This window comes from Agelaius phoeniceus, chromosome Z (assembly GCF_051311805.1).
Source record: "Agelaius phoeniceus isolate bAgePho1 chromosome Z, bAgePho1.hap1, whole genome shotgun sequence".
Lineage (NCBI taxonomy): Eukaryota > Metazoa > Chordata > Aves > Passeriformes > Icteridae > Agelaius > Agelaius phoeniceus.
In genome coordinates this window covers 60,820,679-60,846,452 of record NC_135303.1, presented here as the reverse complement: position 1 = coordinate 60,846,452, position 25,774 = coordinate 60,820,679, and the positions used below count along the sequence as shown (strand labels likewise).

At 42.3% G+C, this 25,774-nt stretch overlaps 2 protein-coding genes across 2 annotated transcripts in view; both read right to left on the bottom strand.

Annotated features, from left to right (window-relative positions):
• Positions 1 to 1,823: 1,823 nt before the first annotated feature.
• SAXO1 (stabilizer of axonemal microtubules 1) lies at positions 1,824 to 22,645 on the bottom strand. The gene is given in 10 exon segments (XM_077172187.1): positions 1,824 to 1,931; positions 1,933 to 2,055; positions 2,058 to 2,139; positions 2,141 to 2,421; positions 2,424 to 2,597; positions 3,346 to 3,539; positions 3,542 to 3,562; positions 7,884 to 7,981; positions 7,983 to 8,179; positions 22,352 to 22,645. Coding segments are annotated over 10 exon segments (1,572 nt in total).
• Positions 20,557 to 25,774, bottom strand: part of HAUS6 (HAUS augmin like complex subunit 6) — a 20,734-nt gene continuing 15,516 nt past the window's right edge. Inside the window, exons 16-17 of the mRNA XM_054651633.2 lie at positions 24,653 to 25,634; positions 20,557 to 21,353 (exon numbers count right to left, since the gene is read on the bottom strand). Of these exons, the coding sequence (XP_054507608.2) occupies positions 24,685 to 25,634 (950 nt within the window). The 3' untranslated portion in view covers positions 20,557 to 21,353; positions 24,653 to 24,684. The remainder of the gene's footprint in view (positions 21,354 to 24,652; positions 25,635 to 25,774) is intronic.

Sequence of the window (25,774 nt, the reverse complement as noted above, 5' to 3'; positions counted from 1 at the left end):
ATTGGATTTAAACCAGTCAGGTCTGCTTGAGCTGGTCCACAGCATGGAAAATCAAGATTCCCATTGTTAACATTCAAAATCCAGCAATTATTATTTTTAAGTGGCTTATTGCATTACTATTGAGCTTGATAAGACTAACTTCCACCTAGCAAGAAAGATCCACACAAACCTGTAATAAAGATAAATTTAAATACTAGACTCTCCTTGCTCTGTGTTCCCTGCCAGTCACATATCAAAGAGTTGAAAGAATAGTTGTAGAGCTCTTATGCATAAAAGAACAATGTTTTCTGCAGTCACAAGCCTCAGCTGTTCTTTTCATATAAATTCTGTTTCAGAATTGGCAGAATTACAGGTTGATAAATAAAATCAGAAAAACAACTAGTGAAAAAGAGATGGAGAAGAAAAAGTACTTTCTTGTAGAAATTCAATATTAAAGAAATGCAGATTCAAAAAGACTGGCTGGTAAAATAAGAGGAGCTGAAAAAAAAAAAGGCCAAACATACTCTAGGTCAATACCTCACCACAGGTGAGTGAATATTTTACAGATTACTGAATTTCTGAAGGCTGTGTGAAGTCATCAATGACTGCATAGTTTGGCCCTTTTGTATAGTGTAACCTGTAGAGATTTGCCTTGTTTTTCCTGTTGTAAGGAACATAATTTTTCATTGAACTAGGACATATGTTTAGAAAAGGCCTGTAGGACTGATTCAAGGACTTCAAGGGAAGCAGAACCACAGTGCCCCTAAGGTATTGTTCCAGTGGCTTCCCACCCTGAGGGTTAAGCATTCCTGTTTTCAGATGGAATGTGTTTAGCTTTAACTTGCCAGCACTTAGGAAGAATTTTTATCCCAACAGGTTTCAAAGCTTTTCCAAATTTTTAAAATCACTTTACACAGAAAATTATCTTCCTCTTTAAATGCTGCTTTATGGTCAGACACAAGCCTTTCACGGAATCATAGAGTCATATAAAAATAGAATACCCTGAGTTGGAAAGGACCCACAAGAATCATCAAGCATGCAACAACTTTACCGAGCACTTGAGCTAAATACTCAGGAAACAGCCAGAGCTGCTAGGAGTAAGGGAGAGGAGGATTTAGAAAAGTAGAATGTGCTTAAGATGTCAGGAAGTTTCAGAGTGCTAATAGAACACTCATAAGCCTACAGAAAGCACTTTGGACAAAGAAACGAACAGTTAGGGTCAGAAGCTTAATAATGGCCTTATTCAAAACATAATGCAACTCTGGCTGCTGGCTGAGCTATAGCAACATGTGACAATTTAAACTCTTTGATGTTTCTGGTACCTATCCAGAACCCTGAAGTGAAGAGCTTTTACTGAAAAAGTTCTCTTACAAGATGTCAGCCTATCATTGTGTGCCAATGATACCAGGGTGGTATCATTGGCACACAAACCTCCCAAGCCTAGTTCTGGACAGCACCGTGACACAATTTATGAAGGTGCAATATTAAATAATATTTATACAGTAATTGTACCTTTTGTATGTGTCTTTGATGGGAATACGGGAAAAGGCCAGATATCAGACTTTGTTATCCAGCAATGACTTTTACATGTGACTTCACATCAGGCAATTCACCTGTTTTACCTCTGTTTTTATGCCACCCTTTTCATTAATAATAACATCTCTTATTACTAAGAGATCTTTCTATTACTGTCTCAGGAGGAGGAGATCTCTCAATCAATAAGCAAGAGTTAGGTATGAAAAAAAAAAATACAGAGAAACAAAAATCAATATGTCTTTTCCCTGGATTTTATGTTCTTGACTTGTATAAATTTACCAGAAAAAGTCAGTGCCAGGGAATTAAGTTTATTTTAAGAGTTCTCCAAATATGAAAACAGCAACTGGTTTAAAAGAAGTTTGTTTACCAAACAAAATCAAGCTGTCCGCATCAGTTTTCTCAAAGATGTAACTGGGATGGGTCTTTGCAAGGGGCCAGGCATCTAGCAAAGCCCTTTGGTGTGTAACTGGCAGTGTAGGTTGTTTTAGCATCTGGGAGATTGTGATGCTTTGGGCTTGACCAGACAGGCTTGTAGGTTTACAAGAGAGAATAACTGTGAGAGAATGAGGTCCATGATGGGTCCAAAATGTAGCCAAGAAATCTATTAGTTCTGCTGGGAAAGTCTGGAGCATGAGTGATGGCTTTTAGTCTGTTTCATAGCCAAGGCTTATAGTCTTCCTTCACTATAGAAGAGCTGTTAAATGGCTCAGTAATTTTATTAAGCTGGGCCACAGATTGACACATCCTGGCTGGCTTTTCATTTAGGTGCTTTCAATGTGTCCAAGTAGTGGTGTGAATGTCCATTTTCTCCAGAGGAGGAAGATAAATATCAGGTTTTCTGGTGAATATAGGAGGCTGTAGTCAAGCTTTGTGTTTGTTCTGAAATTCAGTTGTAGTGGAGAAGGGAAAACAGGGGCTGGTTTTGTCTGGTATGGTTTTGGAAGCTTAGTTGGCTGACCAGCCCACCCCTGGTAAAAAAATTTGTGTGTAGTGAGGCCATCAAATGAAACATAATTGACCTTATATATCTGAATTTTATGGACATAATGTTTCACCAGAGGAGGTGGCACATCACAGAATCACTAAGTTGGAAGAGACCTTGAAGATCATCGAGTCCAACCCATGCCCTAAAACCTCAACTCAACCATGGCACCAAGTCCCGTATCCAACCTTTTTTTAAACACATCCAGGGATGGTGATTCCACCACCATTCCAGTACTTTATCACTCTTTCCATAAAAAAAAATTCCTAATATCCAACCTGTATTTCATTTGGCACAGCTTTAGACTGTGACCTCTAGTTCTGTCAGTTGCTGCCTGGAGAAAGAGACTGACTCCCACCTGACTACAGCCACCTTTCAGGAGATTGTAGAGAGTGATAAGGTCACCTCTGAGTCTCCTTTTCTCCAGGCTGAGCTACCCCAGCTCCCTCAGTTGTTCCTCACAGGGTTTGTGTTCCAAGCCCCTCACCAGCCTTGTTGCCTCCTCTGGACGCACTCAAGCATCTCAAGGTCCTTCCCAAACTGAGGGACCAGAACTGGACACAGCACTCGAGGTGTGGCCTCACCAGTGCCAGTACAGGGAAGAATGACCTCCCTGCTCCTGCTGGCCACACTGTTCCTGACACAGGCCAGGATGCCCTTGGCCTTCTTGGCCCCCAGGGCACACTGCTGGCTCATGTCCAGCCGGCTGTGGACCAGCACCCCCGGGTCCCTTTCTGGGCACTGTCCAGCCACACCATCCCCAGCCTGTAATGCTGCTGGGTGTTATTGTGGCCAATATACAGGACTTGGCACTTGGACTTGTTAAACGTCATCTTATTGGACTCTACCCATCCATAATTCATTCTGTAATTGGTTATGTACTCAAAGGGAGCCTTGTTTTTCTGGCCCAGATTCAGAGGTTTACAGCTTTGAGTGGCAACCAGTCCCCTGTAGAAACTGTCATTCTGGACAATGGTTCTGTGGTAAAATTTCTCTTTTGATGGAGCAAACCTATTGTTTGGTCTGATCTGCTCTGTCTTTGTTCATTCTGTAACACACAGTCATCTGAAATGAAAGAGGAGTCATATTGAAATGCTCAACTGAAATCCTTTGACAAGTCCAGCCATATATCAATATTATGATCATTACATTTTCTACTTCAATAAATATTTGTTTGTGATGTAGTGTTTCACAAATCTTATTCAAAGAGCAGCTGTAGAATACATTATACACTACTGTGTTACACCCCGGAAATGCTGTGCATCTACACAGAAAGTTGAATCAAACAGACCTGTACCCACTCATGCCTACAGAGACCTTGAAATACCATGAGGGAAGATTCAATTATATTCTCAGTCTCACAGAGACATTTTTTGCAGGTAACTGAGTGGGTGCCATCCTCATGCTCGGTAACCAGGAATCATGGAGGTGTAGCATGTAGCTACTTCAAACACCTTCCGGCTGCTGTGCTGTGGCTGGCTCTGGGCACAGAAGGTGCAGAAGGTTTCTGTCTGCAGAAGGTTTGGATGTCTCACACAGCATCTCTAGGACAAGGAGAACGAGACATCCACCATTCCACTCTAAAGGCTGAGCTGCAGTGCCACCCCTCCTCTTTCTACCTCCTCACTTGGCCTGGTGGCTGACCCAATTCCTCAGCTGCACAGCTGGAATGCTGCCTATGGTTTGCCAAGTTCAGAGGCTTGCAGCTCATCTTGGTGTTAGCAAGCTGTGCTGTGTTGCATCTCCTCGGCCCTTGGCTTTGCTCTCCCTGATGCTCCTGCTCTCAGAACAAACAGAAGCTGAGAAAGAACTTGCAACTCTGACCTAATTCTTCATTATTAGAAAAACTGTGCTGGAATTTGCAGAATAAGTCTGCACTAATGTCAAACACTGAATTATATTGAAGAAACAGCCCATATTCCAGAAATCTTGGATCCAAATTTATGACTAAGAAAACATTTTAGGTGGTATTTTAGGGGCATTCATATGTTCCTTTCTTGACAGGATATCAGGGAAATAAATGAGGCCCTGTAATCTGAAAGATTTGTGCTGTCACACCAGGAATCTATGGCAAAACTGCCTAACTCTTTGACCAGTGCTGAGGAAGACCATCGTTTTTTCCCCTTACTAGTAATTTTGTGCAACTTTCCCTAGAGACCATTATGGTTACTGGTAGGAAGCTGAAATGAAATAGTCTTGGATCTAACCCAAGGGGTGGGCTTTTTTTCTTTTTATAATTTTCCTTCCTTTCAAACCACACTAAGAATCATGAGGCAAATAAGCTTCCAGCTGACTCTGCACAGGAAGGAAGTCTAGATGTCAAAGTGCTATAGAGTAAATGATGCAATTAGGGTATTTGCATCAGGATATTTGAATTCTTCAATCCAATCAGAATTGGGCACTCCTGTTTCCCTTGGGAAGTAGGAGATGTCCAGGCACCACCACAATGGTGAGATGCTGACCGTGTGCCCATGCCTAGGGTACATCATTTTCCTGGAGAAACATTCCAACAGGGTGAACCAGGAACATACTCAGATGGGTTTTTACAGGAAATGCATTAATAAAGTGTTAAAAAGTGAGAAGATTCAGACCACCTCTAAGAGGAGATTTGTTCAGAGATCTCACATTTCAGCTGCCAACCAAGAGCTACCAAAAAACTTTTCAGGTTCTCCCATCATCTTTGTTGGAGAACACTCTGTGCATTTTGGATGTAACCACAGCTCTTGCAAAATATTCAAAATATGATAAGCAAGTCCATCTGTCTTCAATTTTTTAAATTTATAAGCTCTACACGTTTGGAGACCTCATAGGCATTATGAATTTGTTTTACTTAGTGTAAGCCAGCAGTGCTACTATTCCTTCAAAATATGTTACAGTTTTATTTCAACTCTAATTCTTAACCGTAGATATTAATAGTTTCCCATGTAGCACAATCTTGAAAACATTAGGGGGTACAGGAGGGAATTCAGGATATGAACCATATGTTGTTGTAGGGTTAGGCACATCTCCCTATAACCAAGCAAGACTTAATTAAAATTAGATTTCATATCTGAAGATAAGCAGAAACAGCTACATGTGTAGCCTGGAGGAGATGAGAATTTTGAAACTTTAAGTTGCAAAGTCACTTGACATGAACTGTGATAAGCAATAGCAACAACTTAACCCTACAGTGTCATTTGGTATATGATGTGTTCAGTGGGAAAGAACATTACAATACAGTAGGAAAGGTAACTTGATACCAGAGCAGCACTATTTTAGATGCTGTTCCAATACTTTAGTTATGATAATTAATTGAATACAATGTTCTAAACACTTGGCTGAGGTGAGATAACTTTCTTCACAGTGGCTGGTGTAGTGCTGCGTATTGGATTTGTGCTGAACACGAGAGTTGGTAATACAGAGATATTTATGTTATTGCTGAGCAGGGCTTACACACAGCCCTGCTTTTTTGTACTCTATGCTGGTGAGGAAGTTGGGGGTGCTTGGGAGGTTGTGAGGAGACACAGCCAGGAGAAGTGACCCAAACTGACCAAGGGGACATTGCAGACCATATGGCACCATGTTTAGTACATAAAGTGGGGGGAAGGGGATCGTGGGCAGGCATTTGGAATGATGGTGTTAGTCTTCCCAAATCACTGTCACCTGTGATGGAGCTCTGCTCTCTTCTTGATGGCTGAACACCTGTCTGCCCAGGCAGTAAATTAATTCCTTGGTTTGCTTTGGTTTTGTGCACTGTTTTTGCTTTCCCTATTAAAGTGTCTTTATCTCAACCCACAAGTTTTCCAGCTTTTACCCTTCTGATTCTCTCCCTGATCCTGCTGGTAGGGGAGTGAGCGAGTGGTTGCCTGGGGCTTGGCTGCTGCTTGGGGTTAAACCATGACAGTAGGGATCACTAAAACCTAGCAATGCTTAGAGAATAGTGCCATGAAAACTTGCAATTTTTGTTGAATCTGGGCCTTTAAGAGAATTTATTCAGTATGCAACTCGATCTTTGAGGGGGCTTGGACAAAAATTTCCATTTGCAGCGTTTGGAAAAATACTGTAAATTGTAACCAAATGTGGCTGCAATACCTTTTATTAGAGCTCTGGAGTTACACTTAAGGTGCTGACCTAAACACTGAAAAAAGACCAAAATATACATATGTTTCAGATATGGAGAAGTTAAGGATATCTAAACACAGAAAGACAGATCCACACCTTGCACATAGCAGCTTTTTTTATTGGTTTCACCAAAGTTATTCCAATGAATACCATCTGGTGACATTGCCTATGCAAAATAAAGTGTTCAAAAGTGTGTAGATATGGATATTCTGCACCTGTGGGTCATAGTCTTCACAATTCAAGTCGTTCTAAATGGACATTTCCTGTGTGTTTGATGTACAAACTGCAGTTTATGCTGTTGCAAACATGCAGCTGCAAACATGCAGCAGTTAGAATAAAGTACAACTTTCAATCATTTCAGCCAGGTAATTTTAATGATGCATTCACATGCCTTTTATTCCCCAACTTCTTTCATCATTTTCACTTCCAAGAAAATATTGCCTGTGTACATTGGGACAAATCTGCAGTAATAAGCACCAGTCATAAGCTATTACATTTGCACAGCATAATAAAATGAAATACAGAAACACACAAAACTATTTATCTGCCTATCCATGTTAGCTAGCAGAAAGGTGAGCAGAGGGGAGGTAAAATCCTCTGACTTTCTACTTATGACTTCCTACCAAAACTAGGAGGGTTGCTCTAACTGTGTAACTGAAGGTTTTCTCCCAGTGCACGGGGAAGACAATTAGTGCTGCTGAAGAGGAGGGGGAAAAGCTCCCAAAGAGACAAGCCACCAAGTTAGTGCAATTGAGAAACAAGGACATAGTTAGATGCACAGCCTACCTGTTTTACCAGCAGTAGAGCTCGTGCATTGTGTCTATACTTCTTGTATACATCTCTTGCACATTCAAGGAATAACTCCACAGCAAACACAGAAAGGGTCTCATGCTTCATGAACTGCTCAGACCTAGGAAATTCTGTATATTTTAGACATGCCTCATCCACTGAATGTGTGGATCAGCTATGCAGTACCAGGAATATGTTCAGTACATCCTAAAGATCCTGTTGTGGGATCAACATACAGGAATTCCCATGGCCCTGTTTCTACCAAGGATTCCTGTAGGCCTGTTAGGTATGGAAAGGAGGTGAATACACAGAGATCTCAATGCTACCATTAATGCAGTGCTGTATTACCAACTACCTATTTCTGTCTGCATGATTCCTGCACAGTGTGTTAGCATACATATAGAGAAGGAATAAAAACTGCACAATGTTTTGATCTGTCTTCTTAAAAAGTGAAGTTATCTGTGAAGTCCTGAACAAAGTTGCAGGGGCTGCTTACCTTTGTAAGTGGTTCTTATACCCATCTTGGTCCTGGGGATATGTCTCCTCATCCTCCAGGAGAGACATGAAGATACTTGAGATATAGTGTAGGAGGAGGTAAGTGGAGGTCAAATCCATATTCTCATGTCTCTTGACATGCTATTCAGATGGTTTAGGTTTCTGTGGCAACAATTCATGTGCTATGTAAGCTCTTCTGTGAAGAATAATTTCATTATTTCTTTTTTGTTCCAGAAAAAAATGAGCTCCTTTTTCTGGACACACAAAGAAATTAATACTTTCCCTTACCTCCCCCAGCTAAGAAAGCTTGGATATGATACAAGCAGTTAGTGAAATACACACACCTTTTACATTTTAAAACATGGACGCTGCAAAAGGAACAGAGGCAGCTCTTGATAACCCCAGCCAGGCCAGGTTTCCCCTTCTTTCCACCCATCTCTGTTCTACAGTGGAATTACACCAGAAGACATAACTCCTTTTAAAGGGCAATAATTATAGCAGGCTATCTACTGTGCATAGGAAACAAAGGAGAGAGGCAACAACAGCCTTCCCAGACCATGCTGGACACCCAGTTCAGCCCAGGCTAGGGAGGTAACATCAGAACAGTTTTACAGCAAAACACCAGTTGGGCAAAGAAACATCAGCATGGCCAGACAGTCAGCTTTTTCTCAGCTATTGCTTTAAAAGAGCAACTGAAGATGCTGAGGTAATTAATGTTACTTAACTCTCGGGCAACCTTGCAGAACCACAACGAGACTGAGAAGAAAACTTGACCATCCAACCATCCAACATTCAGCATCCTGAACCTATTTCACTGTCCAAATCCTTTGGTACAGGGCAGAGAGTCTGCTGCCTGGCACAAGGAAATGCACTTTCTTACCTCAGAAGTACTTTCTCCGCTGCTGTGCAGATCTGTTTAGACCATTGGCAGTCAGCCAGGAGAAGCAGTCAGTATAGGAGCTATTAAAGTATTAATATTGCACTTTGCTTCTGGAGTGATGCTGAGTGGGCAGGAGCCTGAGCCTCTGAATACACTGTATTAGTGATACATTTTAGCAAAATATACAAGGCTCTCAAAAGTCCGTGTAAAGCTGAAGAAGAGAGAATTCACATTGCAAAGTATTAGGTATAGTGGTAAGAACAAAAATTCAGAAATAAAAAATAACCAACATCAAGGGGTCCTTATGTAGATGTAACACATGTTCCAGCCACTTGGCATGCTGTTTTCAGGAATCTGAAGCAAATTTATTTTTTAAGAAGGGTCAGGAAAAGACAAGCTGGAACACAACAGACATTCAGCATCCTCAGCAGCAGGGAGAGCCCAGTAATGGAGAGGGTCTGTCCAAGCCAGTCACTGCCCAGTTCCATATTTAAAACAGTCAATAAGTACCAGAGCCAAGAAATGGATCACAGGTAGGCAGTACTTTACCAGAGTGATGAAAGGTTTTCTGTAAGTAGGTGTAAGAAGGGGATGGAGTCAGCAGAGTTCTACATCAGAATGGGTTCTGCGAGAGCTGAAGGAAGTCATCACTAAGCCACTTCTCCATCATTTACAAGCCACCCTGGCTAACCAAGGAGGTCACAAAAGACTGGAGGTTAGCAAATATTACCCCCAACTATAAGAAAGGCTGGAAGGAGGATATGGGGAGCTACAGGCCCATTAGCCTGACCTTGGTGTCAGAGGAGTCACAGAGTAGATAATCTGGAATGTCATTCTAAGGCAAGTGCAAGACAACCAGAGGATAAAGCCCAGTCAGCCTGGATTTGTGAAACGCAGGTCCCACGTCCCACTTGGCTAAAGTGATTGTTTTCTATGACAAGGTGACGTGGTTAGTTGATGAAGGAAAGGCTGTGGATGTGTCTACCTGGACTTTTGTAATGCCTTTGATGCCATCTCCCAAAGCCTTCTCCTGAGAAAATGATGCTCCTGGCTTGGACAGGTACTCTCTTTACTGGGTAAAGAACTGCTTGGATGGCTGGGTCCCAAGAGTGTTGGTGAATGAAGTTAGATCCAGCTGGGGCTCACCAGGACTCAGTATTGGGGTCAGCCCTGTTTGGTATCTTTATGAATGATGGGAACGAGGGAATTGCGTGCAGCCTTACTCAGTTTGCAGATGACACCAAGCTGGGCAGGAGTGTTGATCTGCCAGAGGGTCAGAAGGCTCTGCAGAGGTATCTGGACAGGCAGGACCTATAGGCTAAGGCCAATGGCATGAGATTCAACAAGGCCAAATGCCAAGTCCTGCCCTTCATCCGTGTGAGAGACTGAAAACCTGAAAGACTTAACCTGAAAGAGCTAATGTCTCAAACATTTGACAGAACAGAAAAGGAATGTTACCATGCCAACTAGATAAGATGTGGTTAGAAAAGAGGGTCTTGCAGAAGCAGCATAGTGCTTCTCTGGGACCAGCTTCTTTATCTTGAGTAATTATTTTTAAGAACAGATTTGAAACCTTGAGACCATTCAACCCCTTCTGAAAAGTTTGGGAATAACAAGATGCACCTGCAAGGACTGGTCTATAAATGGTGTGACAGGGAGAAGTGAAGGTATGCATCCATCATCCATGCACCTGCCATCCAGAGGAAAGAGACCAGAGGCAGTACTGGTGCCCTGAGTGGTAACACAGATCTGTTTTCTTTACTTCTACTTTCCTAACTCTCCTTCTTCCTTTCTTCCTCTGCTTAAAAAGTTTGAATCACTGCTGCTGCAGGCTGTTCAAAAATCACCATTGTCGCATGCTGTTCAGAAAAGTTCAATCTGTGGCTGTCCAGAAAAGTTTAAATCATTGCTGCCACAGACCTTTCAATTTACCATAAGATTTAGATCCTTCCTACCATAAGTAAAACTTTTTAATTAATCACACAGCGTTGTTTTGCCGTAATTCAGCCCATGAGTGCTGAGAACATGGGCTCCCTCAGAGCAGGAGGTGCAGGACTGTCCTCTGGGGACCCAACATGTTACAACAGCCCAGACAGTGCTGCAGGCTGGGGCAAGTGTCTGGAAAGGGGCCCAAGGCAAAGAACTCAAGGATGCAGTCACCATTGGCTGAACATGAGCCAGCAGTGCCCAGGTGGCCAAGAAGGCCAAGGGCATCCTGGCCTGTACCAGCAAGAGTGTGGCCAGCAGGGCCAGGGCAGGGATCATGGCCTGTGCTCATCACTGGGGAGGCCGCTCTGTGCTCGCTTTTGGGCTACACTCACTACTCACTGCACGAGTAGTAAGTAGTGAGTGTACTCACTGCACGAGTAGTAAGTAGTGAGTGTACTCACTACACTACACTCACTAGAGGAAAGACACTGAATCGCTGGAATGCGTCCAGAGAAGGACAATGGAGCTGGTGAAAAATCTGAGGCACAAGTCCTAGGAGGAGTGGCTCAGGCAACTGGGGTTGTTTATACTGAAGAAGGGGAGGCTCAGGGGTGGCCCTATCACTCTCTCTAACTACCTGCAAGGAGGGTGTGGCCAGCTGGAGGTGTCTTTTCTCCTTGAAAGGATGACAAGAAATGGTCCCAAATTGCACCAGTGGAGGTTTAGAATGGATATTAAGAAGAATTTCTCTACAGAAAGGGTTGTAAAAGATTGGAACATGCTGCCCATGGGACATGGTTGAATTCCCCACTCCTGGAGGTATTTAAAAGCCATGTAGATGTGGCTCTTAGGAATAGGGTTTACTGGTAGACCTGGCTAAGTTAATGGCTGGGCTTGATGTTCCTGGGTTTTTTCCAGACTAAAGGATTCTCTGAGGACAAATGGGTGGTGTTAGCTGGTAAGACTTCAATAGCCATTGTCTTCTCTTAGGTCTCTACTTTGACTCAGCAAAGACAACAGTGGTATTACTCACGATTGTGCCTCAGATGACATAGGAAGTAAGCATCAAGATCAGGCAACAGACACCATTTGAGGAGAGGGAAGGTCTCAAATCCATTTTAAAGGATCAGATTCCTACTTATGAATTCATGAGTTCCTTCTGTGGACAAATACTTCGAACATCATTCTCCAAGGAGCAGGGAAAAGTCCCAGAACTGAATTCCATCAGGGTAATGGGCTGCGTGTAAGTATGAGGACTTCTAAGCATCAAGACTGGAGAATAACAAAGCTGAGAAAAATAAACAGCCCAGCAATCCAACAGTGAAAAGCAGAGTTCCTCAGTGCTCTGTATTAGGAATGGTGTTATTTAATATCATTATTAATGGCATAGTCAAATCAAGTGCACTCTTAGCAAATTTGCAAGTGACACCAAGATGAGTGATGTGGCTGACAAATGAAAGACAGGATGCCATTCAGAGGGACCTGGACAAGCTCAAGAATTGGGCCAGTGGGAACCTCATAATGTTTACCAAGACCAAGTGCAAGGTGCTGCACATGGGCTGGGGCAAGCCCCAGCACCAGCTCAGGCTGGGGATGAACAGATCAGAGCAGCCCTGCCAAGAAGGATTTGGGGGTGCTGGTGGCTGAGAGGCTGGACATGACCCAGCCATGGGCACTCTCAGCCCAGAAAGTCAAATGTGTCCTGGGCTGCATCCAAAGCAGCGTGGGCAGCAGGGCCAGGGAGGGGCTTCTGCCCCTCTGCTCTGCTCTGCTCTGCTCTGCTCTGCTCTGCTGAGAGCCCACCTGGAACCCTACATCCAGCTCTGGGGTCCCAGCACAGGAAGGACATGGAACTGATGGAGCAAGTACAGGGGAGAGTTAATAAGATGATCAGAGGGATGGAACAGCTCTCCTATGAGGAAAGGCTGAGAGAAATGGGGATGTTCAGCCTGGAGAAGAGAAGCTTCAAGGTGACCTAACTGTGACCCTTCCAACACCTGAAGAGAGCCTAGAAGAAAGATGTAGAGAAACTTTTTACAAGAGCATGTAGTGACAGGACAAGGGGAATGGCTTCGAAGTGAAAGTGAGTAGTTTTAGATTAGGTATTAGGAAGAAATTCCCTTCTGTTAGGGGGGATTAGGTATTGGTACAGGTTTCGCAAAGTTGTGGATGCCCCATCCCTAGGAATGTTCAAGGCCAGGCTGGAGGGAGCTTTGAGCAGTCTGGTCCAGTGAAAGGAACCTCTGCCCATGGCACCAGAGTTGGAAGAAAATGATAATTAAATTCCCTTCCAACCCAAGCCATTCCATGATTCTATGATGTCTCTGAAAGCAGCTCAGTCTGGGTAGTGCAAGACATCCCCATTACATCTGCAAAAATGAGGCACAGTGGGAATAGACTGATTTTTTGAGTAATCTCCATACTAATCAAGCTAAAATGCCACTATGGATTGTCTATCATTGGTGACTTCCTTCTTTCCACACACTGGGACCAGGCTAGCTGCTTTGAAGAAGCAGGATGTAAGCATTTAAATAATTTGTGAGTCCAATTAGGACCTCCTCCAGCCCTTTTCACAGACAACTAGGATCTCAGAAGGTATACCTTGTTCTTTCACTTTAAAATGCAGTTCCCACAAGTTTCCCATCAGAAAAGTCCCTGCAGGAATCAGGTATGTGCAAAGAATCAGGCTGTAAGCAGGGAAGAGGAACTCCTGAAACTAGAAAGAGCAAATATGCCTAGAGGGAGGCTGGGAAGAAACACTAAAGGCACTGCCTGTCCTTCCAAGAGGACAGACAAAGTAAAAGGATATGAACATATTGGAGGGGACTGTGAAAAGCCTTCAGAGGGGCATCCAGGACTTAAGGAGGAAGGATGAAGTGTGTGAGAAGGGAAAAGTGGCATCATAACACCAGGAAGAACCATTATTTGGGAAACCTGGATTTTGTTTTCAGTGATCAATTTGATTATATAACTAGGCAGCTTGCATTAATTGTAGAAAAATCTGGCAAAATACACACTGTGTATTTGGCCTGTTAAAGCACCCTTACAGTACTGCACTTTCTTGTAGGTGCATGAATTCATGATAGCTCACTAGCCAGAGGTACTTGTCCCCCTTAAAAAACAAACAGAACATACTGGAAGTACACCATATGAAACCTTTAATGCTAAGTAGAGTGCATGAAAATATTTTTAATAAAAATATACACGAACGTTTGAAATCTGTCATTCTTCACTCCTGCTTTTTGGTTTACACTAAATTGGTCATCAGACATGATGATCATCATCTCAGGCTTTAATGGGAATGCAATTGCTTGTCTTAAACTAACCAAATGCCACAATTTAAACTAACCAAATGCCACAAATAAATGACGTCTTGCATATCGAAAGGACTATTTCAATAATGACATTGTGATTGCTTTTCCATAAATATACTTGGAAAGGCTCTTCTCATATAATGGAACTTGAAGTTTTCATACATAATTTTCCTAATAAGCCTGTCCTGGTTTGGGACAGATTTGGCACAAAACTTCCCAAAGCTGTCTCCTCTAGAAAGCAAATTCCAGAAGCCTCTACCCCAACCAGTTCAGGAAAAAAAATCTCCTGGGAGAAAACTGAAAAAACTGTTTATTTAACAAGCAAAGTACTCACAAGCATGAAAAAAATGAATAATATTAGGCAATTAAACCTCTCACTTCTCTGAAGAGGTAGCAAATTCAGAAAGTCCTTCTGTAGTTCAGAGTCCTTCTGTGGGGTGCAGCTTGGTCGCTCAGTCTCTCTCAGCCCCTCTGGGGCTCAGGCCCAGCACCCACAGAGCAGTTCAGGAGCCCCCTGGGCTATTGTACTGGGGTTCTGGACCAGAGAGAAGCTGAACAGTTCCAGAAAAAAGACCCAGAAAGGCCTGGAAAACCTTTCTTGCTGTAGCTAACAAGGAAAACCAGCGAAAAAAGCAAAGAAAAACTCCCACTCTCTCTCTCTCTGCGAACGTCAAGAGCTCAGAGAGCACTGGACTCCTTATCTCTCTCTGTGCTTTGAATACAATGAGAGAAAAACTCCACCAGTTTCCCCCCAGCTCAGAAATCACAGAAATTAAGATTGTCTGTAGCAGATCAGTCCAGACCCACTGTCAATATGGAGTATGGTACAATTTTACTTACACAACAAACATCAAATTTTCCAGAGATGGAGACTCACTTGAGAGGCACAGCTTAAAAGCATTTGTATCTTTTACTTTTCTTGGGTTTTTTGGAATTGCTACCATGTTTTGCTGTAAATAGGTCATTAAAGACAACTGCAGGCACATCCCTGTTTTGGATGTGGATTAGGAATCAACATATAGTAATAAATGGCAACAGCAGGGAACACTTAGACTGTGGCATCTTGGACTCAATCTGTAGTTTTGTTAGTGGACAGGTGGGTCTGGGTAAGAGCAAGGGACCTTAGGCTGGTTATCTCTTCTTACATGTCTGCCCATTCTGAACATGTTACTCAGCCTTCAGCGCACAGGGAAATACAAAGGTTTGGCAGTAAGTTTCATCAACCTGTGGTACAATAGATCACACTGGCTGGATCTGCTGTTTTAGAGAGAGAAAGAGAAAGACTTGCATTTTCCTGTGCATACATTCTTGACAGAATGGGTTTGCAATGGTGAATTTATTCTGCAATATTTGCATGTATTGAAAATAGAATATTCAAAAGTGTATCTAACTCTGGTATTTTAGCTATATTAAACATATACCATGGCAAAGATTAAGTTATGGCTAGAGGGCAAAACCCATCTTTGTTTCTCTGGCTAACCTAGCTTATTTTCCATTAAAGATACCACAAAACATTTGCAAGAACTGCTGAATTCCATATATTGTAGCATTATTTACATAGGCTTTTCACTGAAAATAGTAATTCTTTCTGCACCATCCAGTATCGGCTCCAGTCCTTTCTTCACTTTTGCTGTTTCTGTCACAGAAAATGTACATTCACATTTAACTGAAGTTCATTGCCAGAAAAATTAATTCTAGAAACAGAATGAAATATTTTCTTGAGCTGAAATGCAAAACATAATGATTCAAGCTTCTTAAAGCAACAGTTCTACCTACTTGGATTTTTCTTAATATAAATAAATGCTCTTGAAAAACTGTCAGCTGAAAGGATATCACTGAACAATGGCCAGGACTTGCAGAGCACTTGCAGACCATCTGCCAGCCAGAGCTAGAAAGCCACAAAAAGGCTTCACATGCAACACTTTGCCATGCCAGGTTTCTTGGTTCAGCTCTGATAAGCTATTTGGTTTCAAGTATCTAGCACAGTATATCCACGTTTATCCAATAATAAGCCATAGAAATATTTGTGACTAACATCAGCCTGCTGCCATCTTCTGGTGAAAAGTTCAGGACATTAAACAACAGCAAATATACTTGTCCCCACTATCTTGGACTTTTATCCCACCAGAAGACAATGTAATATTACTTGTGGAGTAATTACTTAGAGAGAAACAAGAAGGTCATCGATTTCACAGGGATTAAGGATCCTTTTCGTAAGTCCCCTTTAAGTGACCCTTTACCATACATGCAGTAACCTGGACTGTCAGATGAACAGGGAGTGCCTTCGGCATCCTTTCTTAATCCACTTGCATGACAATTAGGTACATTTTGATTTTTATATTCAGTAAATATTTTCAAAATTTCTATTTTGAAATAAAATTTAGAAAAATATTAATTTAGGCCTCCTATTTATGCAGTAAGTGAAAAAATTACTGCCAGAGCATTAAACTTTAAGTCCTTGATAAAGTCACGATTTTCTAACCACTAGCACTTCCCACTAACTGAAAAACAATGATTGCAAGAAATATTAACTGATCACTAATACAGGCTTCCAGATCTAAACTTCTAAGCAGCAGGGAGAGGACTTAGAAATAAGTGATGAGTAAAGCTTACCTGCCTGACCAGTATTAACATACAGATTGTTCCTCCTACTGCAGAAAATCTGCCTAAAATGATAACCAGCACAGCAGGTCAACCCCCAAGAAACCCTTCTTGGCTCACACCAATACTTTCATCGTTTTTCAAGATCAACAGCTTTGATTTGCAAGAACAGGCTGTTCATGCTCCCTGACTACACAAACGACATTGAAAAGCAATGTGTGACCACTGACTCTGAGTCTCAGCCCTGGTCTTTACTGGTATGACTAGATTTCAGCAACCCCATGTCCTTGAGATCAATGGAAAAGACTGGGTCAAGGAAGAGGAAGAGGTTAGGCAGCACTTAAACAAATGGTACGCTTGGGTCCATGGAGTACCCACAAGAAATACAGGAGTATTGTAATGAAATTTTGAGGCATTTTCTCTGTCGTTAAAAGGTTGTGACAACCAGGAGAGGTTCCTTATGTCTAGGAGAAAGTAAACATCACTCATCACATGTCTTCAAGAAAGGCAAGAAAGATTTCAACCTCAGTCCTTGTAAAGATGGTTGAGTAAATAATCCTGGAAAATCAGTTCCCAATACTGGCTGTCAAGTGAGCTGGAGGAGATCATTTGGAGCGGTCAGCATGAAAGGGAAATCATGCTTAGGCCAAAGAGAAAACCTTCAACAAGAAGACTGGCTTGGTACAGTCTTCTGTAGGATGAGGCACAGAACAGTAGATACTGCATATCTTGAGTTTGATAAGCTTTTTGACACTGTCACCCACAAGAACCTCATCAACAAACTGACAGAAACATGGGCCAGGTAAGTGGACCCTGAGGCAAAATAAATAATGTTCTGAGCTGCTACACTCAAAGAGTTGTGATCAGTGGCACAAAGTCCAGTCAGAGCACCACCACCAGCTGTGATCCCAATGACTGGGAAATGGGGTAAAAGCTATTATATGTATCTTTATAAATTACATATATAATGGTATACATGACACCTTCAGGCAGTTTGCAAATGATACAAAACTGAGAGAAGAGGTTGATACACCTATTGTGTGTGTTGCCATCAAGAGGGATCTCAACAGGATGAATAAATGGGTCAATACAATTCTTCACTAGATTTTAGTCTGAAAGCCTCTTGGAACAATGACTGTTTCTATTTGTCTCATTAACTGAACTCCTTAAAAAAAAAAGTGCGTAAATCAACTATTTAAATAATTGATAATACCCCAACACCAATGAAATGATTGTGTCCCTGGCTCCCGGAGTACTTTATAATAAATATGAGAAACTTTCCTGCACCTTTCTCTGACTGTATTTCTACATGCAAAGTAGTAAAATGTATACAGCTTTAACAGACAGACTGCCAGAAACATAAAAACTATGTGTAACTAAGGATTAGATTCACACTTTGGGATGACTTCCTACACATAAATTAATCAGAAACTAGTCTTTGTGCCACTGAAAAACACCATCCAACGCAAGATCTTATTTAGAAGTGATAAAATGCCCACAATAGAGACAAAAAGGTAGGCAAACTCCCTGCAGTTGTGCTTTTTTCCAGTTACACACAGAATTCCGCAGGTGTAAGCCCATCCACAATCAGCAGACACAGCTGAACAGTTCCACACAGACTGAAGTGGAGCTACATATCTCCAGGGAGGATGGTCTGAAAGCACTCCCATACAGAAGAGCTACCTCCAAACAGTGCCCCACTGGGTTAACCCAGCTGAACTTAAGCACTGCACGGGGTAAGACAGAGCTCTCCTACAGTGTTTTGCCATCACCAATAGAGTAATTTCTGCCAAAGTTTTTCTAAATGATGCAACACAGAAGACTGAACCAGAACTATCAAGCCATGAATGTAATTCAGGCTTGCTAAAAGACTCTCTGTCTGAAATTAATCTAAGTACCCATACTTTAAGTCCCTATTCATCCTATCTTCCCCCAGTCTGTTTTGGCTGGGCTAGAGTTGATTTTGTTCACAGTGGCTGGTATTGGGCTCAACCCACTAATTTTGTAGTTTTCACCCTTCTGATTCTCTCCCACTACTTGCAGAAATTAATTCACAAGACTGTACTTTCATTTTTCAATGCCCAGTGAATTAGTGACATTTCAAACATTCTTTCAGCTTTACTTTTCAATAAAAAGAGACTGATGTATGCTCAGTACAGAGAGAACATACAAAGTACAGACTGCCAAGTTATGTGTTATCCTGTATATAACTTAAGAGCAATTTATGTTTTGTCACAGCTACAAATTGATTTTTGGATATGCCACTACCAGACACCATAACACTTGATACAATCACAGAATGGGTCAAGCCAGAAGTGACCACAGCAGGTCATCTGGTCCAACCTCCCAGCTGAGGCAGGGTCATCACAGAGCACATTGCACAGGATCACATCTAGATGGGTCTTGAGTATTTCCAGTGACGGAGGCCCCCACAGCCTCTCTGGGCAATCTTTCCCAGTGCTCTGTACTGTACAGTAAAAAAGTTCCCCATGTTCAGATAGAACTAACTGCACATCAGTTTGTTGACTCTTGTGCTATTGCTCAGCATCACCAAGCAGAGCCTGATCCATCCACTGACACCCTCAGACACAGACACTGATGAGCTCCCTATCAGTTGATTCTTCTTAAGACTGAACAGGACCAACTCTCTCTGTGTATCACATTGCTCATGATATAATAAATACTATAGAACTTGGAGGAAAAATATTTCAGCCACTTCATCAAACCTTTGTGAGCAATGCATATAAGCTCTGGCAAGAAAACCTAAGTATAATATTCCAAAGTTAAAAAAATAAAAGAGACCAAGGAATACAGAAGTTCATAAAACTATCCTTTTGGAGCTTACATAGTAATAATAGGTGACTCTAAAGTGTGAAATAGTGGCTGCTCTGCAGTGCTGCACAAAATTATCTCCTCCTGCATACTCTCCTCTGGAAAGGAAAGCAAGGTACAGTACCTTGCATTGTATTTCAGCTAATTTTAATACAGTGCACCTAACTTCAGAAGCCCAAATTACATACTTTTAGGAAGTCACACAAAGGAATCTTTTGATTAGGAAATTCATGAGGAACAGAATTCTCCAGGCTTAATGGGCAAGAACTTCTCATAGGTATGTTAAGATATTTAGCACTGTACATTAGGAATACTGTATTAATCTTCAGCAAATATCTAGGTTTAAAGAAGTCAGAGAAATACAGACAGAGTTGTATTTCTGGCTGCTCATAATACCCTGCTGTTCTCAACTTCTCCTTACTAATCGTTAAATTACTGCTCTAAATAAGAATTTTACCTAGAATTTCAAATTAATTATGATGGATTTCCAATGTAAGCCTAAACAAAAATGACCTAAGTGTCCAACACAAACTAGTGGGCAGGAGAGCTACTACGTACAATACAAACAACATTATATTTAACTACAAGGAAGAAAGATTCTGCTTTTATATGTAACTCAAAATGTGAGGGAAGGTCTTCACAGGAAACTCAAAATTTTTAAATGCCTTTTTTTAATCTCAAACTGTCAACGCAGTAACAACACAAAAGGCAGTTTGACTTTTCTTAAGATAGGCCACAATCTTATTATCCACATCCTTATATGTAGCTAGTCTACAGCCCATCTAGCTACCCGGGCAATGTTTGTGAAGTCACCAGTGCCAAGCTCTAGAGTCCACGTGTGGACAGAACACAGCTGGGCCTGTTCCCAGCAGCCAGTAGCTAAGGTGGCAACAGGATCATAGAACTTAGGTTTGAAAAGACCTTCGGCTATTAAGCAGCACTTCCCTCTTATCTTCTAATGTGCACAGCCATTATACATATTACAGCTTCCTCAACCACCCACATGCCTTTTCATAGAGCCTGTCACATTCTCTTTATAAGGAAGATGTCAAATACAGGTGGAGCTTCTTCTTAAAACCCAAGGTAACTGTTTTGGAAGAAAGGAGGAAGACAATCCAGAACAGAAAAACAGCTTTATTTAACAATGTCTCTAAACACATTAGGTTAGGAGTCAGTATTTTTACAACAGTAAGTTTTCTTCTTGGAATCTAGAGTTGTACTTTCTCCCATTACCACAGGCTCTATTACCTTTTACATCACAACATATTGAGATTGTCAGTTGTTAATATCAATAGCATTAACGCTACCACAAGCAATAAATTTTTGTAACTTTAGTGTGAAGCATTTATTCAGTAATATAGCTAAAGAAATATGCACTCCAGTGAAGATTAGAAAAAGGGAACAGCCTCTGTGAACAGGCAGAATTGATGGCAGTATAGACCAGAAGTCCCAGTAAGAGAGATGAATGCAATGGAATGTAGAGCACCAAGAAAAATTTCAATCTCTTGGGTTAAGGGTTAGGATGGGGTATGAGATGTGGATTAGGAGCAAATTAACAGATTTCACTATTTCTCCTTTGACATCTAATTTTTCCATTTTCTAGGGTTATGCCATTCACTCAACATCTGCTGTTCAAAATATGCTTATAGCTCTGTATATAAATGATGCGCTGTATATAGAAAGCCACAGTGAATGATATGAAACTGGCAGTGTCAGAGCAGGCAAGTGACACTCCTAAACAAGGAGTGGAATAGACTCGCCTTGCAGACCAAAAGGAGTGCATCTTCCCAATGCAGATAATGCTTGGAGAAGATGCAAGTGAACCATAAATGCTGCTCTGGTTATGCTGCTGCTTTACAAATTCCATCCTGATGAAGGTTCCTTCATGCCCAGCTTCCAACTCAACTATTCTTATCTGAAAGAGAAAACATACTAGTTTGCAATCTACAGTATTCAACTATTAAGACAGAAATACTGAAGCTGTTTCACATGTATTAATAAAGCATATATAAAATGGTACTCTAAGTACCATTTGGTAAGTGCTCTCATCAGTTGCTAGCAACATAGCTACCGTTCTAAATGAAACCTTTTTTGCACTAATAAATTACACTACTTCTTGAGACTAGTTTATATTAAATTCCAAGTGCTGCATTAAATCACAGCACAGGTAGCATTGGAAAGGACATCTGGTGATCATCCAGTCCAACCCCCCCCCCACCAAGGCAGGGTCACCTAAAGCAGGTGACACAGAAATGCATCCATCCAGTTGGGTTTTGAGTGTCTCCAGAGAAGGAGACTTCACAACCTCTCCGGGCAGCTGTTCCAGTGCTCTGCCACCCTCAGTGTAAATACTTTCTGCCCCAACTTACGGTGGAATTTCTTGTGCTTTAGTTTGTGGCCACGGCTCCTTGCCTCTTTTTTGGGCATCACTGAAAAGAGTCTGGCACCATCCTCCTGACACCCACCTTTGAGATATTTCTGTGTATTGATGAGATCCCCTCTCAGTCTTCTCTTCTCCAGACCAAACAATCCCAGCTCCCAGAGTCTCTCCTCACGAGAGAGGAGCTCCAGACCCCTGGTCATCCTTGTGGCTCTCCACTGGACCCTCTCCAGTAGCTCCTTGTCTCCCTTGTGCTGAGGAGCCCAGAACTGGACACAGCACTCCAGGAATGGCCTCACCAGGGCTGAGTAGAGGGGGAGGATCACCTCCCTGACCTGCTGGCCACACTCTTGCCAGTGCACCCCAGGATGACATTGGCCCTCCTGGCCACAGGGGCACTCATGGACAGCTTGTGATGCACCAGGAGTCCCAGGTCCTTTTCCACTGAGCTCCTCTGTAGGAGGTCAGCCCCAGCCTGTGCTGGCACTTGGGGCTTGGTGCAGGACCTGGCACTTGCCCTTGTTGAGGCTCACCAGGATTCTCTCTGCCCAACCCTGCAGCTGATCAAGGTCCCATTGAATGGCAGCAGAGCTTTCAGGTGGATCAGCCACTGCCCCCAGTTTGGAGTCACCAGCAAACCTGCTGAGGGTGCATTTGATCCCTTCCTCCAGGCCACTGATAAATAAGGTTGATCCTAGTACTGATCCTTTGGGAATACCACTGACTGCAGGCCTCCTGCTGGACTCTGCTGCACTGATCATGACCCTCTGAGCTCTGCCTTCAGCCAGTTCGTGATCCACCTCACTGTCCATTCCTTTAATCCACATTTCCTGAGCCTACCTATGAGGATGTTATGGAAGATGAGGATGTTATCAAAACCCTTGCTGAAATTAAGGTAGTGCTGATACCATCTGATAGACACCAAAGCTGATGACTGAGATCTGAGCTCTGGTTGGGAGCCTGTGAGCTGCCAAATTTCAGGATAACAAGGAGTATGAATATGGATGACAGCAGCCAGGTGAATGGATGGTGACAGACACATCGGGAGCTGGGAATTGCCTACCTTTGGGATGACAAAGGAGATGAAGATTGGTGACACCATCTAGGTGGATGGAAACAGAGTGGGGACAGAAGCTGAAACTCAGGATGAAGAGCAAGACTTGCATGCGGGGAGACTGAGGATGTAAAAGATCTGGGGCTCCTTTGCTGGAGGTCTTGCTCAGAGGGACCAGCTTGAGCCGTTTCCGTGTTACTGCACTGTGAATAAATGGCTTTATGGACTGAGACATCTGAGACACTGCTATGGGACACCTGGGACCTGTGAGGACACTGGTCTGAGTGCATGTGAGGGTGGGCTGTGTGAGGAGTCAAGGAGGGCACCCGTCAGCTCACTGGAGCCACCCACTGTAAAGGGGCTTCACTCCCAACAGTTAAAGTCTCTGATGTCTCTGGGAATGTCACTGCCAGAGTCTCATGAATGGTCAGACTGGGAAGTTTCTTTAACAGCAAACAATATCCACTGCTCTCAGCTAGCCAACCCACCCTGCCATGTCATGTCAGAAGGCTATGGTAAAGTACGATATCCACTTGTCCACTCCCAATGGCCATCCTGACTACTTGGTGAATCCATCCTGACTATTTCTGATCACCATTTCTTGTACATGCTTGGTGATGTTCTTCTGAATGATCTGTTCCACCACCTTTCCAGGAATGATGGTGAGGCTGACTGGCCAGTAGTTTCCTAGTTCCTCCTTGTTGCCCTCTTGGAAGATGGATGTAATGCTGGCTTTCATCCAGTCATCAGGCACCTCCTGTTCTCCATTTCTCTGGGATAATGCAGAACGGCTTAGTAACAATATTTCCCATGGGATATCTACCTCAGCATCCACAGGAGCATCCCGCAGTCTTATGGGCATTAAGTCTGTCTAGCTGACCTCTAACTGAACCCCCTATGACCAGGGTCAAGTCCTCCTTTCTTCAGCCTTCCTCCCTTACCTCTGAGGTGTGGGATTCCTGAAGGACAGCCTCAGCAGTAAAGACTAAGGCAAAGAAGGCATTCACTAATTCCACCTTAATTGTGTCTTCCATCAGCAGGACACCTGTCTGCTTCAACAATGGCCCCACACTTTCCCTAATCTTTCTTTTCCTGCTGACGTACTTACCACTGATATCCCTTGCCAGACCCAATTCCAAGTGGGTGGTGGCCTGCCTAATCACATCCCTGCATACCATCTGTTTTCATGGAAGTCCTCCATTACTAGTTAATTTTTATCAATGCACTTCAATGATTTAATTGAACATGTAACTAAACACTCCAATACTGGTTAAACAGTTGACACTTCTGTTGGAAATGGGATAAGGGGATAGGCAGGCTGGAATGCAGGATAGTTCTAACAACACCTTAATGAACTCACAGAAGTTTCAATGACATATGACACATTTCTAAATAGCCAAATTTGTTCAGAGTAAACACAAACCTTCAAACTATCTTTGTGAATTCTCAAAATCTAAGTTCAGATTATTCAAAATCTAACTGCAGATTGCAGTTAATGCACTTTGAGGCTTTTCTGTTTTTTTAAACCATGCTAGATTACAGCAGAAAGTCAGATGAACATCTTTTATTGTACTTGGAAGATGTTTGATAGAATTCTAGAACTAGAGGAAGCATGTTTCCTTTATTTTTCAGGTCTCATCTTCCATGAGAAACAAGCATACAAATAATTTGTTTCCCTCCACTTCCATAGCACAGTCCAACCACTCAGAGGTTATTCATGGAAGTATATCCAGTGACTGAATGGACAAAATATTGATGCATAAAGAACACAGAAACTTACCCTTCAATTTATGTAGTAAGTCTAATGGGACTTCATGTACCATCCATCTGTTGATAGGATACCAGCAAAGATGACAGGGAATGTTTGCTTTCATCAGGAGAGTTTGGCAATGGCATCTTGGTAAATCCTTCATCCATGGAAGGATCATCGTCATTTTCCTCTCCTTCTTCTGATATCATATTTAGTTTAGCTCTGTAACTTTGAGATTTGTCTCCATTATGTGTTTGATGCAGCTCCTCTTCACTCCTAGATGCAGTCTTTTTTAGCACTTCATGTGAGTTTGACAGGGACTGCAAATCTAGGTCCAATTTTTTAATATCCTCATTATTTTCTGACCCATCCATTAAATTTTCACTGTCCACTGTAAAAAAAAAGGAGTCTGAGTCTGCAGATATGCTGGGATCCATACCATCACATTCTGGAAGTGTCTCATCCAATATTCCCATGTCAGGACATTCACGAAGGGCAGAATTTAATGCAGATACATTCCAGCATAGCATCTTATCCATTAGAAAACTGCAACAGTGGTTGGAAGGTAGTGTATTTGTTCTACTACCACTTTTCAAACAAGTATCTGGAATATTCGTGTTCTTCTCTACATTTTGCAAATTCTGGCTTAGATCTTCTACAGAACTTCCACTCAAAGCAGAACAATCTGGTTTCTCTGATTCAGTTCTCTCATTTTCTGGAATTCCAGACGTTTTTGAATCTGAAGATTCAAATGTATGACTTACACTCACGTGCTCCTGAGAATCAGATTCTGTAGAAATTAATTGAGACTTCTTTTCTGACACAGGAGGACCCAAGTCAGATACAGGAGACACAGGTTCAGGGCACACAAAGGCAGAGTCCACCTCCTCCTGCATACCGGGTGTAGCATTCACTGAAGATTCTTCCACCACCACTTCAGCTGAGGACAGCTCTGGGTCTAATGAGCCCTCAGTCTGAATAGCTTTTCTCCACGAACTTCTAATTTCGGTAACTAAATGAAACAAATCAAGGTCAAATTTTAGTACTTTCAATCAGTCTGGTTTTTTTCTGTCCCCTCAGTGATATAGCAATCCAAGAGGGAATACATATAGCTGCTTTATATTGCTTATGTTTCCCCAACACAAAGGGAAT